Below are 18,665 nucleotides of genomic sequence, written 5' to 3'. Positions count from 1 at the left end.
ATCGAGAAGACATTGACAAGTTGGGTCGTAGCGTAAGATATCGTCGTGAAGCAAGAAGATAGCGACGTCAGTAGCGCAACTGGTGGATAAGGCTCTTGTAATAGCATAGCGGGTTGTACAGTCCATAGGGACGGTAATCCACTTATTTCCGCCCTTTGATATAGGGAATGGCCCGAAAAGATCATACCACCTGGAAAAAAATGGTTGGTTGCTACATCCAGAGGCTGCAGCAGACCAGCAGGATGCGCAGAAGGTTTTATTCCGGCGTTGACAAAGTGGTTGAGAAGGCGCCACAAGAAACGTCGCCGAATTTGGTCATACGTCCGAGAGACGCTAAGGTGTCCAGCGGTGGGAACGTCGCGCAGTTGGTATAGTACGGCTTGTCGATAATGAGACAAAAACACCGTTGGCAGCTTGGTCTCGTGGGGGTGCTTGTTGCGGCAATACAGGATGTCATTCTGTAACACGAAAGTGTGAAGGAATGTCACAGTCTGTAATCTTGGTTGAAGAGGACAATATTGACCCGTTCAGGTTTTGTTGTTCTTGTACTCTTGTAATCCTCCTCTTTTTTTTTTACATTAGAGCTGTTAGAAGCTGGCTGGGTTTCTCTTGACGTGCGCAGCTTCGCCGAGCGTGGGGAGATAGAGTTGAGAGAGAGTGAAAGCAGAGTATAAAAATAGCATCGCGCAGCCTAGCGACGCGGCGAGGGTGGGAGGAGCCTAGCGAGGGAGAAGGTGCGGCGCGCACGCGACCGAGGAACGCGGCCCGGAACCCAGATGCGTGCCCTCTCCAGCGGCGCGCGAGGCAGGGCAACGTTGGCAGGGGGGTCAGGCGAGGGAGGAGGGGCGTTCTTCCACGGCGACTGCTAAGGTGCCTCGATGTCCTCCTCGCCCACCGCTCCGTACCGAGTGGAGACAACCGTGGCGTCTATTACGGCGTTAGCCACGCGAATCGCGGACGCCGTAGTAGACTCCTTTGGCGGACGCCGCAGGGACGCGTTGCCGGCGCTCGTGCGTCTTGCGTGCGGGTTGGCACTACTTTACTGGCCTTTCCCCACCTCCACTGGTCTCTGGTGCTTGCAATAGCAGAACCACGCATAACTTTCTACATCTCCTTTTTTGTCCTTGACCCTGTATTTGTTTGGATTGTGTTTTGTTATTTTAATATAAACTTGTTTTCACAATGTCCTGCGTTTGCGTTACCTCTGTTGTTAAATTTAGCAATACTTTTGGAATAGCTACTCATCTTTAAGTGCTTAAACTTCTCATGTTTGACAGCTGGTAAAGAGAGAAAAAGAATTAAAGGCTTCAGCAACAGAGCTTAACACACGTGTTATGCATAGCCTATAAATGCCATCAATTCCTCCTGTGCTTCAGTGTATTTTCTTACGGGGTTATCTACCCTACCACCACACAGCTGCAACAGTAGATAGTAGATAGAAAAGTTAAGGTGACGAGAAGAACTAAATCGAGCCAAACGTGCAGAAATATTAGAATTCGACTGCGTATTGCTTTCGGGTGGTCCTGCCTATAAAATTAAACCTCTTACATTTTTAGAAAGAGAAGCTCTACGCTTATGCCTCGGGATACCTAGATTCGTTGCCAACACTGTTTTAGATCGTAAGCGCATATACCCACCTTATATTGCAGATTGCGCTTGCTTACGGTTCAGACGTATTTAAACGAATTCAAAGAGATTTTTCAAAGAAACGTACGCAATATACATTTATCGCTGAACCGTCTGAGTTTTTTTACGTATCGTAGTCGTGATTACGCAGCCCTCAGATAACATTTTAAGCACAGTGACAACAACTGAATGTGTCCATAGGTCAAATTTTCCAATCTAATGATACGTGACCAGACATAAAAATTGAATTTCAGGACATATTTCCAAATCATTCTAAACTGTTGCATAGCAGACATTTAATTAATAGATTACAAGACCGCCTAAGCCAGATAGCTACTGACGCGTCACTGGCGCAATGAGAAGGCAGGAATGGGAATCTTCTCTGAATCTCTTCAGTAGTCTTACTCTCCTCACCTTCCTGGCTTCATGCTCATATTTCAGGCAGAATTATTGGCAATTATATTAGCATTACGATACCTCCACCAAAACGACTTAGTAGCTGTTATTGTAACCGACTCTCTATCTACATGCACAGCACTTAGAGCACCTTCAAATTCAATAATTCTGAGAACCTTTTCTTCAATTGTTCCTCCACATTTATGGCAAGTGCACTTGCTTTGGATACCGGGACATCGTGGATTGCACTTGAATGAAATTGATGATTCACTCTTACGAGTATCCCACAATGGCCCTGTCATATCCGTTTTGGCGACATCAGCTTATGTAACCGGGGTAAGGTACCGAAATTTCTCTGTATCGCAAAATTCCGTAAAATTCATTGTAACGTGATCTTCTGAATTGCACCATCTTTGTTTCCTGTGAAATAATAATTGGTGTCCTTCGAGGCAAGTTGAAGTTTCAAATAAAATGGCATGCAGCTTACCGCCTCTAAATGTTTGCTTGCAGAAGTGTGATCTTGGCTCTGCAATGTACATGAATCTATTGAGCGTTTTTTTTTTTCTCGTGCCACCGACTTTTAGGACAAAAAAAAAAACTCTTAGAAATTTCATTTCGACAGCCTGGGCTATCGCTGAACTCGCCAGTCAACCTTTCCTTTGGGGCATCTTCACTGGGATACAACCGTAGGGATGTTTTCCTCTCAGTTTGCAATTTTATTACAGACACAAAAAGAGTACCTTGCTGAATTTCTAAAATTATCAGTTATTCCTATTATTTCGCTTTGTTGTGTTATTTATCTCAAAATTCATAACAATATTTATTTTTTAGATTATCAATTATATTTCTTTAACCCACACTCTCCTATGCAAATTGAGTTTCTGTTTTAGTTATACCTGAAACCGTTTGCTTCTTGGCCCCTCCTCCGTAGTGGGTATGCTTCAGTGTTTGGAAACAAGTTAAGGCACGACAAGAGCGAATAATACTGGCAACCCGTGCTTTTGAAACGAAATGGAAGGCAACATAAGTTAAAAGCGGAGTTTTTAGAATCACTATGCCAGGGCACGTCCAAGGTAGCTCAGGGCAGACTTAATGCCCGTCGCGTTTCCTTTAGGTCGCTTCCTTGACAGTTTCGGGCTGCCGCTTTCCAAATGGGCTCCCCGACGGTCGCCGGCAGTGACATCTTGTCCCCAAGCGCGAAAGGTCTAAATCACGTATCCTCTCACGCACTAGACTTATTTTTCTTTTTATTTACGCTGGCATCCGTAAGCTTACCGCTATAAGGCACACTGACTGTCCAGATTGTGTTCTTATCAAGTTAAGGCAAACTAAAGGAGACGTCAAGCCACGAAGCTGGCGCTTACTGTAATAACAAAGGCGAAACCTTGCTGGCGGAAGTGACATTTGACGAAGCAGAAAAGTAAAGTGGCTCTGTATAAGACCGCAACTGAAAAGACTTACCATGATGTCTTTCTTTATTTAATTTTTTTTTTTGCAGATGGCGCTGCCTGAATATGCACACTTGTTCACGAATCGTCACTTCAAGTCAGCATTGTTGAACTTGTATTAGCAAGGTGGAGGTGTTACGCGTTAACATCATCGATGATGGTGATGATGATGAGGAGAATGATGGTGATGATGAGAATGAGGATGATGATTTAATTGCATGCCCTTTGAAAGGGGGCAGTGAAAAATAGTCACCTAGCCTGCTTGATTTATTCAGGTATGTTATACATGTTCTTTATCTCGCTTCTTGTATACATCTCCTTAATCTTTTTTTTTTCCTTCAAAATCTACCTTGTACGCTAGCTATCACTGTGAGAGATCCGGTTGTATCAATCTCTTCGCTGCTTTTTTTCCACCAATACTCTAAACGTCTCTTGCTTATCTCGACTGCTGACCGGTTGACGCTTTCGTCTAATTTGAACCCAATCGCTTTGGAAGGTGTACGTTACCTACGGTTCTCACTGAGTGAATCCCTTCGCATTCCACGAGGATGTGCTTTGTGGTCTCCAGAGTTTTGCTGCAGCATACACATGCCTCTTCTAGTTCCGAATATTTGCTCCGGTATTTTTTTTGTCCTTAGGCAACCCACTCGAGCCTCAAATAGCAAGGCGCTGCACTTTGTGTTACTGTACAGGCTTTCCCTTAGAATTTCCTTTTTCTCATTCTTGTAAATCGCCACGGTGCTTTTTGGTTCAATTCTTTGCCTCCAATCAACTGTCTCTCTTTCTCTCACTTTCTTTCTGATGATTCCTGCTTGGCCATTTACAGTTTCAATTACACTGCCCTCGGTTGGCAACTTTCTTGACCTCTTCTACCACTCTGTGTCCACAATCTTCAAGTACAGATACTTGTGCACTTTAGCTGCCCATTTATTTTCATCCAGGTTCCTGAGTCTTCAATCAAAACTGATTTTGCTCTTTGCTGCGCTTCAAAATACGTCACCCTGCACTGCCTCATTCGTGGTTTTACCGTGGGCTCCCAAAGCCAACCGTCCTCAGCGTGGCTTTGTGGCGCCATCTAGCAAGCGCTAGCTGAATTACTGCTGTTGCCTCGAAGATGTTGGTTTAAGTCTATTAAAGTCTATCCTTCCTTTTTCTTCTTTTTTTTTTTGCATGACTAGATGTAAAAGAAGATGGGTCAGGCAAGCTGACATGAACAAGTGCCAACAGTAAGTACATCTTGCTATGAAGTCTAGAATATTTTGCGAGGTTACACAGTTATGAGGCCTATATGACGTACACTAAGCTTCAGACAAAAGGCTCCAAGAATAAGTGCTAACACTTAGTATATCTTGCTATCCCAAGTAAACAATAAATACGATCGAGAACGCAATATGGGGAGAGAAACCATTCGTACGCCGCAACAGCCATAAGAGATAAAGTTGAGATTGTCAGGTTCTTTCTTTTTGTTGACCTTTTTTTCTGTTGCCACAAGATAGAAAGGTCGGAACGAAAATACTTCGTAAATATTAGTATCTCTGTCACATCGCAAATCGGGGATTCTTAATGCAATTACTGCAACGCGCAAGCACAGCTTTCGCACTTCGTGTTTTGCATGCCCTAATATCACGTCCCTTCTGGATGGAGGGGAAAGAGACAGGGAAAGACAGGGACGTTAGTCATATGTAAGAACCGGCAGGCTATCCTGTTGTGGGGAGAAAGTGAACGTGACGAGCTGTGACAGAACAATATGCGAGATAAAATAAGAAGAAACTAAACGAAGCAAACAAGTTCGACATAGTAGGCGGCAACTTTTAGAAGTTGTGTCCTCAAAAAGCGCATCAGGTCGTGTAAAGCATTTTATGTTCAGAAAGGTATGTACAGGTGTCCGAGGACTCGTTCCTACTGAAATGCGTGAATGCTCACTCCATCTGGAGCATCCGAGAGCACTTCTTTAGGCGCACTGCAGCGAGGACAGTCACGAAGAAGGCACCTGCTCGTCATGAAGCTAAATATGCAAGCACCAGTCCGCAATGGCCGAAGTTGCTATTAAGATTCTAATAGCACTATTCGGATCCCAGCAGCACCTGGACTATGTCATCGCAAAGCGCTCTACACGGTCACGGCGCACAACTTACACGAATAATTTACAAACGAAAAGTGTTTCGTACACTAAGTTGTAAGTAGAGCAGAAGCGAGCTGATTGCCCTGAGTTATTCCAGACTCTGGTTGTGCGAAGAGTTGGAGTAGAGAGTCGAGTTAAAGCCAACGTTGGCTGCGTAGGGCGTAAGGTTCGATGAATATTTTGCGGAAACGTGCGAGATGTTGCCGTGCGAGAGTTGCCGTGATATACCTGTCGAGATTTGTTGCTTGGCACATTTTACTTCTAACTGGAGACCCTTTGGTATGACCATTTTGTTTTCTTTGTAATTCGCTTGTTATTTCCTTTTTTCATTGCCCGAAGTCTATTTTGGCGTACTTAGTGCTTTTGATGTAAACAAGCGCAACCTAATGACAACGCCTGCTTAGACGTCAGAGTTAATGACCCTATATTTCCTTTTCGCTATTTGTAACAGCTATAATGAGTCAGAATCATCTCTCGCCTACACTTCGTATCCCCTTCACTTTCAAAACCAGTCTCTACTTTTGGCGCTTACGGTTCCTTCAACCTCACTTTATTTTTTTCGCACAATTGCCCTGGCTAAATACCTTGTGGAGACGTTGGCTCAAGCTTCGGGCTTCCCTGTTCCCGCTATGCTGTGTTTTAGCAGAACCTTTCCGTGGTTGCTTACAGAGTCATCCCTAAACGTCGCAACCACTGTACGGATAGCGAATGGAAGCGTATACCTAAGCAGGACAACTAGCCATTATCTCGCGATTTGAATGTGCCATATCTAAGATGGTGGCCCCTACACTTTGTGTGCAGTGGAAAGAGTAAAGTAGCATAATTCTCGCTCAGTTTTGATAGTCTGTTAAATATGACCTTCCTCGCCCTTTTCTCTTTCTTTTCTTTACGTACTGCATATCTATCTACAAATCTAAAATTACTGGCAATTTTCTCACGCTTCCTTGAGCGGCACGATGCATATTTGCAAATTTGGGTTTCCTCTACTAAGTCCTAATCATAAGGGTATGATTCGTTTTTTTTTTTTTTTCACGGCTTGCTTATATGGAAAGGCGCTTTCGGGGCACCGCCGTGAAATAAAAGAAAGCAGCGATTTCTTAGAAAAATTAGCTACATCATCATCAGAGTTATTTAAAAAAAATTCCTTCAGTTCTTTCGTGTCTTCCTGTTTTCCTCGGTTGAGAAGAGAAAGCGCCAGCGATCCCTCACTCTTTCCCTCCCTCCCTCTATACCTCCTCCATTTCTTGCTCTCTTGATATGTGCGCACGTATTTGTGTGTGCGTAAGTGTGCGCAAGCATGTGTGTATGTGTGCTTGCTTGTCCGGGTGTTCGAGTAGTCATCCCGTCGGTATTAGCATATCTAGCCGTTTTGCGTGACTCTTCGATCGCCTGTAATGGCTTCTTTTACGGTCACTTTTTCTCCAGCGGGACACTAACGCTCTGCAAGTAAATTCTAACGGCAACATATGACGCTTCTTTAGGGATTCTCTGTGCGTTTCACCCTGCTTACTAGGAGTTGTTTTTGGAGCCCATGCCGTTTGTTCGCCATGTCTCATCCGATGACTCTGTTGCGTTGTGCATTTTGTCTATGCCAGCATATGGGTTACCTTCGCCGGCAGAGTTAGGAGCCTTCCATCTCACCATTCGCCCGTTCTGATGTTCCCTGTCAAACCAGCCAGGCCTGCTCAAACAAACCTTACTCCGTTTTCTTCATTTTTTTTCTCTCTCTCTCTTGTATAACACTGCACGAGATGTGAGCGCAGGCCTATCACTGAGTGGCCGCACAAGTGCTCGGCATGCTTGCGTTTCTCTGCGAGTTTCAATGCCGCTTTCTTACTTCGGCGAGGTTAGGTCAATCTTGCTAGCTAACGGCGCCAACGAGGCCAGCATAAGCTCATGAGACGGCGTGCTATTTGCGTCAGCTTTTGTGCCAACAGCTCAAACCCTCGGAATCAGCATCGGCATCTTCCGAAATATATATTTTTATGTGCACCATGCAATGGCAAATGTGACTCGCTTTCACAGAGCTAAAAAGAGGCAAGAATGAAATAAAACATGAGAATAAATAGATAAAAAGAAAATAAGAAAAACTAGTTTTTCTATGGCTTAGGCTGCATAAGTCGACAATATTTTTTATTACTCAGAAAATCAAAAAGAGCTTTTGAAGTGACTTGAGGCGGCAGAAAGCGACTACGTTGTGATGGCAAAACAGTTTTCTTTTTCCTCTTCTTTTTTAAAGCGGATTTACAGAAATAACCTTGCGAGCAGATGAGGTGAATTCTCAGGGTTCGTGCTACAATAACGGCGCAGCACGAATTACTTATCGATTTCTGTGAGTAATGGACCGAGTTCAAATCGCAATCTCTTGAGTGAAAAAGAAATGAAGAAAGAAAGAAAAAAGAAAAAGGATGAACGTTGCTTTAACCGCTTAACTATAGCTAGGAGCTCGCTAAGTGGTTCCAGAGAGCACACTCTGTCGTCTGCGGAAAGCATGGGCAATTTTGTCGAGAGCAGTGCAGATGAAGAATTAAAAGCAACGCGGCAGACGTAGTCGCCAACCTAAGTGTTCCATTGCACTTAGAATCCTATAACGAAGATCGCTGTGGAGTGCGTTTTTCGTTGATTGAAGGATCTCCTTCTACTTTTCGAGAGCGTTCATGCAACAGTACTTGGCTTCTTCGAATGCATCACGAGGAGCGATAGTGTTTTTCTAGCGTATGCAAGCAATCTCCGAAAAAAGAAAAGCAGCCACTATATATATATATATATATATATATATATATATATATATATATATATATATATATATATATATATATATATATATATAATTATAATTATAATCAATTTATTACACATCACAAATATATTATTATATACATATAATATATGCTCTCCTCTCATGTGGTAGTTCTGCTCATATTGGTATAACAGAGCCAACCGTTAGACAGAAACATAGGGACGTTCGTATACATCAATTGAAGTCATAGCGCTGAATTGACACGGACAAGAAAGACGACAGGATGCGCGCCAATATCCTCATGGTCTATCCAAAAACTGGCCCAAAAATCTGCACTCCTGGACGTTCTTATACACAACTTATATACGTTATTTGCCAGTTGCAAATGACATTTCTGTCGAGTAATTTGAAGCGCAGCATTCGCGTGCTCGGTCGGACACTAGGGCCACGGAAGCGCGAGAACACAAAGACACACACGAACAAGAATATCTGCTGTTTCAAAATATCAACAACAACAATACGAGAAGGAAGAACGCGAATAAGAATACATAAAATGAACGTTTTTATGGTTTAGTAAATTTCTCGATATTTCTCATTGTTCCAAGATTTGCACTATGTCGCGTGCGTGCAGCAATTTACCTGATGGCCATGAAACCAAATTCTTTTCCTAGTGATATTGGTCGTCTCCCCAAAGCATCTAGTTTATCCGCAGGCTCCTAAGCTTAATTTTGAAACGCCGTCCTCAGCAGCTGCCACCGGTCTCAAAACTTATAATCTGGATCGCTTTGAGATTAATGTCTTGCACGTCGTGTCTTAATCTTTTGAAATGGTTTTACCTAGGTGCTGATTTGTTTGGCTGTAAAATTCTTGCTAATTCAAGCATGGTTAAACCATGGGAAGTCTGGTATCGTGCGCGTATAAGGTTAAACCCATTCACGCACGGGCCGCAATAAATGAAACGTGCACGAATGGGCAAGCACCTATATATTCCAAAAAGTCGGCATGAGAATGTGAGCAAATATTGCGGTTTATAGCGATGGGAACTTAATGGACACTTTAGGCACAATTATGCCGTTGGCGTCGGTGTCGCCGTGATGTTCTGTCAAAGTCCTAGGGCGATAACGGCATCGCCGCGTGACGTATGCTGTATGTGCGAGATAAAACGTGCGAGGGTGAGCTGACGATGGCGGCTCAATCTCGCGCGCACATGGGAGGAAAGTAGGGAGGAAGCGCGTCGTCTTCTGTCGCGCGCAAGGCCTGGGGGGGGGGGGGGGGGGGGGGGGTTCTACACCGGCGGCTGCTCCGTATGATGCGGCAGCACGCGGGCCCGCGGGCTCTATCTTGAAAGCGAGCTGCGATGGGGCCTGAATGCGCCTACTGCTGATCGCTTCGTGTACGCTGTGTTCTCGCCGCTTAGTTCACGTTGAAGCAAGCGGCAGCACGAATGTCAATTCGCTCGCTGCTGCTGCCGCGCTTCCTCATTCCAGCGTTTTGACGGCGAGCTTTCGCGGTCATCGAGTTAGATGTGTTCATGTTTCCTTGTGTGTGCTTGATACTGTGCTTGTTAATTTAGTTAGCGAAAGTTTAAAGATTGATGCGGCTGATAAAACTGATATCTTACTTCGTATAGCCGATATACTAAAATAAATTTTCTTTCTATTTTCGCGCTATGCGCTTGAGTGGATGGCAATATTGCTATTTTGTGCCATAAAGGTGTTTTTCTTTTCACTGTGGGAAGTGTGTAATGAGACAGTGACGCCGCCCCGCGGGGCGGCTTGGAGGTATCGGTCATTAATATTGTACGTGGAAGTTGTGAATAAGAATCCTGTGAATTACTCCTTTCACGTCCAGCCATCAGTGCACTTCGCCTTAACCTCTACTCGATTGGACAAGTAACCACAGAAAAAAAGCATCACAGTCCCAGTGCTTCAGCTTCGTCTTCGAGGAGCCTTCAGAAGCGATCGTCAGGTGAAGATGTTAACATGCTTTACCCGAAATTGCTTTGCTTGAAGGGATATCCCAAGGCAACTACCAAGCTTGAGGTACCGTTTAAATTAGGCGGGGCGAGAAAAAAGCTTTATAATATGTCACGGGAGAAGAGAATGTGAGTAAAGAACTAGCTTCAAAAGATGCATGATGCCCAGATCATTCGTCCGTCCACGTCTACATTCGCGTCGCCCATCGCTGTTGCACCTAAGGAAGATGGAAACCACCGACTTTGCACAGACTGCAGGCAAATTAACAAGCATACAGAGTTTTTACCTTTTCTCATACCACGAATAGACTCTGTCATAGACGAGACGGGTAGATGCAGAGTGTTTTCGCGTATTGATTTATGTAAAGGATTTTGGCAAGTTCGACTTTCTGAAAAACGCAAGAAATACTCTGTTTTCATAACGCCCTTTGTCATCTATGAGTATAATCTACTCTCGTATGGATGGAAGAACTCACCCGCTTGGTTCCAGAAGATGATGAATGACGTCTTGCGACCGTTTCTTAGGATGTTTTGTAACGTGTACATCGATGATACAATATTTTACTCTCAACATGACGAGGAGCGCTCAGAGCGTCTCGCTAGTGTACTTCAAGCACTGAGTGATGCGGAGCTCAAGATTAATGACAAGAAAAGTTCGTTTTTCCAACAAAAAGTAGTGTTTCTAGGTAAAGCGTTTGATGGCCAAACCAAGAAAATAAAGCAGCAATCAGGAGAACAAATTTCAAAAATGCAGAAGCCGTATGACCTGTATTCTTTGCGGGTATTTCTCGGCTTTGCGACACATTTTTGGTCAATCATTAGAGATTATGCAACGAAGACAAAGTGTCTCACAAAAATGACTTAGAAGAATGTGCCATTTGGTGGGTATCAAAATGTGATTCCGTTTATCAAGGCCTTGTAAACATCATTTCGTCTGATCCGATTCTGACGCTTCCAGACTTCAAGTTGACCTTTGAGCTGAAAACCGAGGCTTCTTATTACAGCACAGGTACAGTGCTTTACCAAAGGGATAAAGAAGCTGCACAGAGACAGCAACAGAAAGTTGTGGGGTACTGTTCGTATACACTTTCGAATGCGCAACTCATTTACACGACTACGGAGAAAGAAGCTTTGAAAGCCCTAATGGCCGTACGCTATTTTAGACCTTACCTGGATGGCAGCAGCTTCACGCTATTTACCGATCACCAACCCTTAACTTATATCCTTAAGCTTGCAGAGCCTAGAGGAAAAATCGCGATGCGGGTGACTGAGCTGCAACAGTTTGTGTTCGTGGTCCATCACAGACTTGGGGAACACCTCAAGAATGCCGACGCACTTTCGACATATGCGGCAACCCCAGATCAGGAAAATATCAGCGCAACTCTGCTGTGGGAGACAATTGAAGAATTTGGGTTTCAGGATGGTAGTAGTCCCGGAGACAATGGTGCATCGAACCTTAGAACTTTATCATGACTCTCCCGACTCTGGCGGACAGGACCGGTTATGACGAACTTATCGCAAAATTCTTCAGCGTTTCCGGTGGAAACACATGAAAGATGACGTCCAGCGATATGTCCAGTCTTGTCATCAATCTCAAGTCCACAAAGCCCAGCAGCTTCCGAGAACATACGATATGGTCCTACCTCAACATTCTGACATACTGTTTGAAGTCATCCATATGGATCTTGCAGAGCTCAAGGAAAAAGGCTGCAGGAGTGAGGAAAGCAGTATTTCCTAGTGGCAAGAGATCAGTGCACTAGTATAATACCTGCACGACCTGGAAGAGAAGGCGCGAATAGTGTTATTGCCCTTTTGAGCCGAGAAATGCTTAAGAATACCAAAGTAGTAATAGCAGACAATGGACCAGCATTTGTAAACCAGCGGCTGCAAGAGTGGGTGAAGGAACGAGCAGTTGTTTTGCGAGGCTGCGCGCCCTACCATCCACCAATAAATGGCATGACTGAAAGAATCATGCGAGACTTGAAACAGTTTATTTCCATATATCCAAGTTTCAAAGGCGGATGGAAGTGCTGCCTGTAGGCCGCTTTAACTCATCACAATCGGTAGCACGCACCGATCATCCGCTGTATTCTGTATTTCGCGGCATTTGGAAAGGCACCGGTGCTCTCCGCTGATCAACAGCTCGGTATTGCTGACGGTTTGCAATTGCGCGAGAATCGGAAAACTCCGGAAGCATACAGGCGATACCGCGAACATGTGAAGATATATTTCGACCGCCACAACACGCGGATACCTTGTATAAAGCTCAACGATTTAGTACTCGTCAGAAAAGGTCTTCCGGGTAGGAAGCAGGTGTACATGGCACAGTATCGGGTGGGGCAAACTGCAGTACAATAAAGTTGGTTCCCTCAATGATGACAGCGTGCTCGAGTTTGCAACCATTGGGAACGTCTTTATGTATCATCCCGGGACGGATGAGTCTTCTAAGAGGGGGAGCGTACGTGGACGTGGTCAAGAAGTTAGAGAGGGTCTGAACGAAGACAACGAGGTGCCAGAGGATTGAGAATAAAAATGACTGACACCATAGCCTAGACCTACTGTGTCCTACTACACATGTTACAGCTGACGCATAGTGAAGTATGCGCGCGCTTAAGAGGAAGCTTTAGCTCGTGTGCTCCTATCTAAATACATGTAAAAGTAGAATTTGTTTTCCTCGGCAACCACTGCACCAAATGTGATAAGGTTTGTTGCATCTAAAAGAAAAACTTAATATCTGGTGACTGTTGGCTTCGAATTTTTGAGTTAGGTCGTCAATCTTTTCTTAAATGTTGGCAAAAACCGGAAATTTTCAAAAAACGAAGCTATCAAGTTTACAACTCTGTAACCCAACAAAAATGATAATACAATTCTGGGAATTGGATCTAATAGTACATCTAAAGCGGACAAAATTGATATGCTACACATGAATTTATAAAAATTTAGTAAAATGGAAATATAGCTTTTGCAGAACCCTTGTAACAAACGTAACAAATTCACGTAAGATGTAAAATGACATACCGAATTTGTCCGTTGGAATGATCTAATGGATGCTGTTTACAGAACCGCGCTATCTGTTCCTGATGCAGAGCTATGAATTCGTAAACTTCGTGCTTCTATTTTTTTCAAACTGTTGAATATTTGAAAATCGTTTCAACAAAATTCAGGCCCGAAATCAAGATTCCGCTTCCAACAGTCACTAGAATTTAACTTTCTCTCTCAAATGCAACAAATTTCATTAAAATCGGCCCAGGCGTTATGTCAGAAAAACGTTTTGGCGTTTCACATGTATTTGAATAGGCCGCGTCAGAGTTGGGCCCGAGCTAAAGCTTCCTCTTAAGCCACAACTTCGAGATGTCTTGCACTAGTGGTTGCGCTGTTGGACGCTCGAACAAGTATTTTAACTGACCACCGGGAACGATTTTTTTTCATTGTGGAGGCTGGCCAAGCCGCATACCAACAGATAAAATTTTGGGCAGGTGGAGCCTGGCTGTACCACTGGTCGCAGGCACTTCTCTTCAGGACAATCGACCCCTGGATCCCGTATTTATCTTCTACGGCGAAAACATGGCCGATTCATCGATATTTTTTCCCAGTCTTAACATTTGATCGCCTAAAGAACCCTTCGTTGCACAGATTGAAATCTATCTTTCTTTCCTTTTTTTTCCTTTCGATATGACGGTTGGGGGCACCGAAAAAACTGGTTGCAGGCGTGGCCCTTATAAACGTGGGCGTCTAACTGATATTGGCTACTCATAGCTGTATAGCGACAAACGCCAGTGCGTCTGTTAGTGGCGCTCCCGTCAAAGTCCGTGGCACTGCCTTCAGATGCCGCACGCTTCCCATAACATCAGGGCTAAACTAAGCTTAAATTAAGCCAGGTTACTGAGTTTAACATCGCGAAGCTGCCCAGTGGGCTATGAGGGACGCCGTAGTGTGTGTTGTCGCTTAAGAACATTTTTTCGTCCAGCTTTTGTAAAACCCGCCGTGGTTGCTCAGTGGCTATGGTGTTGGGCTGCTGAGCACGAGGTCGCGGGATCGAATCCCGGCCACGGCGGCCGCATTTCGATGGGGGCGAAATGCGAAAACACCCGTGTACTTAGATTTAGGTGCACGTTAAAGAACCCCAGGTGGTCGAAATTCCCGGAGCCCTCCACTACGGCGTGCCTCATAATCAGAAAGTGGTTTTGGCACGTAAAACCCCATAATCTATCTAGCTTTTGTAAAGACTGGTTTCGCAAGCGCAAGTCAAAACAAAGCAAGCAGAATGCAAACATTTTACATATGCATCCACTATTAGGCCAAAGCCCAATCTTTGCGTCAAGGCTCTGTACACCTAATCAGGATTATTATAGTTATTATCAGCATCGTCAGCTTGATTTATGTTCACTCCAGGACCGAAGGTGCCTCCCAGCAATATCCACTCACTCATGTACTGCGTCAGCTGACAGCATACTATGCCTGCAAATTTTTCTCATTTCATCGAAATTCATTTACTCAAAATATCCTTGGACTGTATTCACCGCGTTGCATAACGAACCTTCATGATATGCTATAGGTTTAATTGTACGCTGGCGTCTACATCGTGAAGCTTCATTGTTTAACTGCTTTCGCGTTTCTGTGCATCTTGTGTCCGTGTAAGCGAGTGTAATGCTTGGAATGATGCACTCGAGAGAGACCTGATTTAGAACTGCTTAAGTGCATTTATATCGCGTGAACACTTGCAATGCGTGAATATTTATATATTGTGTATTCGAACATTGTGTACGCGACTGTGCCTGTATTTTTTATCTAATTGTTGTTTCTGTTACAAAAGTTACGAGCACAACTACCATGTCAGAGAAGAGCTCACTTCAGCAATCACCTCTCGCACAATATGCGAAGCAAATCCATCATCATGTGCTTCATTATTTCCAAGACCTTCTTGTGCATTCTCATAGTTCATTGGCCCATAAAGCAGTTCGAGCGCTTTTTCGCTACCTGAGGGCAACAGACTTGAGTGCCAGACTGTAGACATCCTACACCTAAGTTCTCTCTCTCCCTCTTTCACTCCCCATTCCCCTCCCCACGTGTAGGGTAGCAAACTGGACTCAGTCTAGTTAACCTCCCTGCCTTTCTGTCTTCCCTTCTCTCTCTCTCTCTCATTATTCGTATGCACTTACCCTTCAATACGTGCTTTTTATTGCGATAGCAATTACATGGACACTCCAGGTGCATTTTTGCAGTTGCCGTCGCCGTCGCCGTGATGTTCTATATAAAGTCCAAGGGCGATAGCAACGTCGCCGCAAGCCGTATGCTGTACGTGAGTGTAAAAGCGTGCGAGAGGAGCCGACGATCGCGGCTCAAGCTGGCGCGCGCGAGAGAGGAAGACGGAGAGCGGACGTGCCGTCCTCCGTCCCGCAAGAGGCCGTGGCGGGATGGGAGGGAGGGAGGGGTGCGCCGTTGGGCTCTTGCCGCACCTCCGTATTTCGCGACCGGTCGCAGGGGAAACTGACGATCGCGACGAAATGGGCTAAATCTCTCGCGCGAAAGGGAGAAAAGTGGAGAGAACGCGGGAGGCAGCGCGGGAGGGAGGGGGAGTGTCTTTCACTCCGCCAGCAACTGCATACTTTGCCTGGCGGCGCGCCCCAGCGCGCGCCGTATCTTTCAAAAGATCTGCGGACAGCGCATGCCTTTGTGCGTGCTGTTTTCTCGGCGCTGTTTGTGTTGGAAGTGATATACAGCACGAAGGTCAATTTGCCCCCTGCTGCTGTCACGCTTGCTCACGCCAGCGTTCTGATAGCGAGCGTCCGCGGTCATCGGCTGTAGTGTGTTTATGTTTGCCTGTGCGCGATGACCCCATGCTTGTTAATTCAGTTAGTAAGCGAATACTTCCAAGTTCATACGGTCGATAAAGCTACTATCCTTACTTCGTACAGCTGTATACTAATATGATATCGCAATCGATGCTTCGCCTTTCGGTAGAAACTGCGATTTTTAGACGCGATATTGTTTTGTTATGACCTACGCGTATATGCAGCATGTTCTTCTGCTGCTAGCACACTCGTGCAGTTTCGTGTTTTGTATGCATGCGAATGTGTGCTGTGTCATGTTTGATTTTTTGCTATGTAAGCAACATCTGCACCCACCCCGGCAATGTCTCGCACTGAGAATACAGTATGTGTAAATAACGTAAATTACGAGACAGAGAGAGTGAAATGGGTAATGACAAATAGTAATCTACGTTTGGATTCTGTTTGAGGAGGTTTACTAATTCGCATTGCGTCGATTGTTATTTAGTCTATTTGCAGGTTTGCATCCGTGGCATATTCGCTTTAGTGAAAAAGTTGGGCGGGGGGGTGGGGGGCTCTAGTGGCTAGTCTGAAAATTAATTCCGCTCATTATGTCCTAGCAGCTTGTATGCGAAAGAGAGAAAGCGTAAATAAGCTGCCCTTTCATTTTTAGAGCGGTTAGACAGCCTAAGCTTTTCTGCATACAGCACAAATATGGAATGTTTTAAGCGCAGAACACCGGTGAAGTATAGGAATACAAAATATGGCCAACAAATATTAGCTGGCGATAAAAAGAAAAATTGTCTTCATACTGCGGAATTGTTCAAAAAATACGTCATAGTTGACCGCACGAAAGGTACTTTATTTTTGTTTAGGTTGCATAAAGGTTTTTGGCGCATCAGCGCACACGCCATACATGTTTTCACAGCGTGGTCGTCGCCACGAAACTTAATTTCTTTTCCGTCTAAAGCTTCCAGCCAGAAATCGAAGCAAGCACTGTGAGGGCCTACGTCCTGCCTAAGCATTACCTCCTTCGAATACAGTCTGTGTAACCAAGCAGGAAAAAAGTTCATTTCCCCCCCCCCCCACCGCTCTTTCTTCTTATGCAAGCTACAGATTCTAGCAGAACTGCGAAAAGTACTTCTTCATAACGCTCAAGCAGGGAGCAAGTATACGTAGTTTTGAAATTTTGGAAGCAAAAAAGAAAAACACTAGCACAATAACTCTAAAATGGCCAACCTTTCATATCGGCTTTCATTCTTCGGCTCCTTCTGTGTTCTTTGCACTTAGAAAAGCTATTCCGGACCAACCGAACAACGAGCGCCTTTGTGAACGATGCATTTGCTCTCGTCGTGCTGTCTATGCAATGGGCGAGTGTCTCTAAGCTATGCGGCGTGGAATCAAAACGTGGCTGGTATGATTAAAACGGAAGGCGACAGTGGATATGTATCTGAATGAGGGAACACCGTGAAATAACTTACCCTTCGAAATTCATCGCAGTCTTTTCAGTACGTCTTCTCGAACATCGTCGCTTTAAAAAAACCCTGACGCAAGCACATAGATGGATGCTGCGCAGAATTTCTTCAGAGCAAAGCCACCGTACGAGACTAGCAACTAACTTGAACATTTCACACTGCTTTCAATCAAGACCGCATTTTTCTTTTCCAACGCATTTCTGCAAGTTGAGATGAAAATTGCCGGCAGAAGGAGTATTGATAATCATAACTTGCAGCACGATGTTCTTTTTTCTGTGAATGGTCTTCCATTGCCTTCTACCTTCAATATGTGGGCTGCTCCCATGACTGTGAGCAGCTCTTTTAAATTGAGCTGAAGTCGCAACGTTTCTCCCTCAGACGAAGTCTATGCGTCGGAACATTGCGATGAAGAGCAAGAATTTCGTGGTGTCTTCTTTCCCCATTTCCAACCTTCTGAACTTTATAGACGCAAGCAACCATTCTTTTACATTTAAATCATCGTCGACAGTTTCAGCGCATTTCTTTTTCGAGCAGAAGTTTCTAACATCAGCAACAAACCGATAGGTTGGTTGATGCTCATTGATGTCTAAAAATAACAGCACAGTAGGCCTAACAGAAATAAGCCTTCTATTTATCAATAATTCACATGTCGGTTCTTGGTTTGCCTGCACGTCACCGTCGCATCCCTAGCCCTTTGTTTATAATTCTAGTATCACTGATGTCAAAGAGTTTCTCGTTGTGCGGGAACTTGTTATTTCTTTTCCATACCGACGCAGCAACGCAACCGAACTTCGAAAAAAATGCTTTGCGTCTTTCTACTGATATCGATCACAGTATTGGAGCGTTTGCAATGATGCATTGGAGCATTGGAGCTATATGACTTCTACACTATAGCAGTGATATCATCAGTGTATAGCAGTGATTAGAAGTCAACGGCCACATTTCATTTGTATTTGTCCCTTGTAGCGTGGCGAAGTAAGCAGCGACAAGAAGAAATAATGGCAGCCACAACACCAAGAACACAACCACACCTTGTTTACTTATCGCGCGCTGTCACCGTTTGTCTTTGCGCTTTCTTCGTTGCAAATGGTAGCCCCTTCCCAGAAGGAAACCAG

The 18,665-nt window shown here is 44.5% G+C and overlaps 1 protein-coding gene across 1 annotated transcript in view; it reads left to right on the top strand.

The window, feature by feature from the left end:
* The window catches only part of LOC140217227 (uncharacterized), a 35,143-nt gene extending 23,363 nt beyond the window's left edge, over window positions 1-11,780 (top strand). The window contains exons 2-3 of the mRNA XM_072287599.1: window positions 11,130-11,377; window positions 11,612-11,780. Of these exons, the coding sequence (XP_072143700.1) occupies window positions 11,130-11,377; window positions 11,612-11,780 (417 nt within the window). The remainder of the gene's footprint in view (window positions 1-11,129; window positions 11,378-11,611) is intronic.
* Window positions 11,781-18,665: the final 6,885 nt, after the last annotated feature.

The sequence above is a fragment of the Dermacentor andersoni genome, chromosome 4 (assembly GCF_023375885.2).
Source record: "Dermacentor andersoni chromosome 4, qqDerAnde1_hic_scaffold, whole genome shotgun sequence".
Classification (NCBI taxonomy): Eukaryota; Metazoa; Arthropoda; class Arachnida; order Ixodida; family Ixodidae; genus Dermacentor; species Dermacentor andersoni.
The sequence above is the reverse complement of the archived record's forward strand: the minus strand, read 5'-3'. Positions and strand labels throughout refer to the sequence as shown.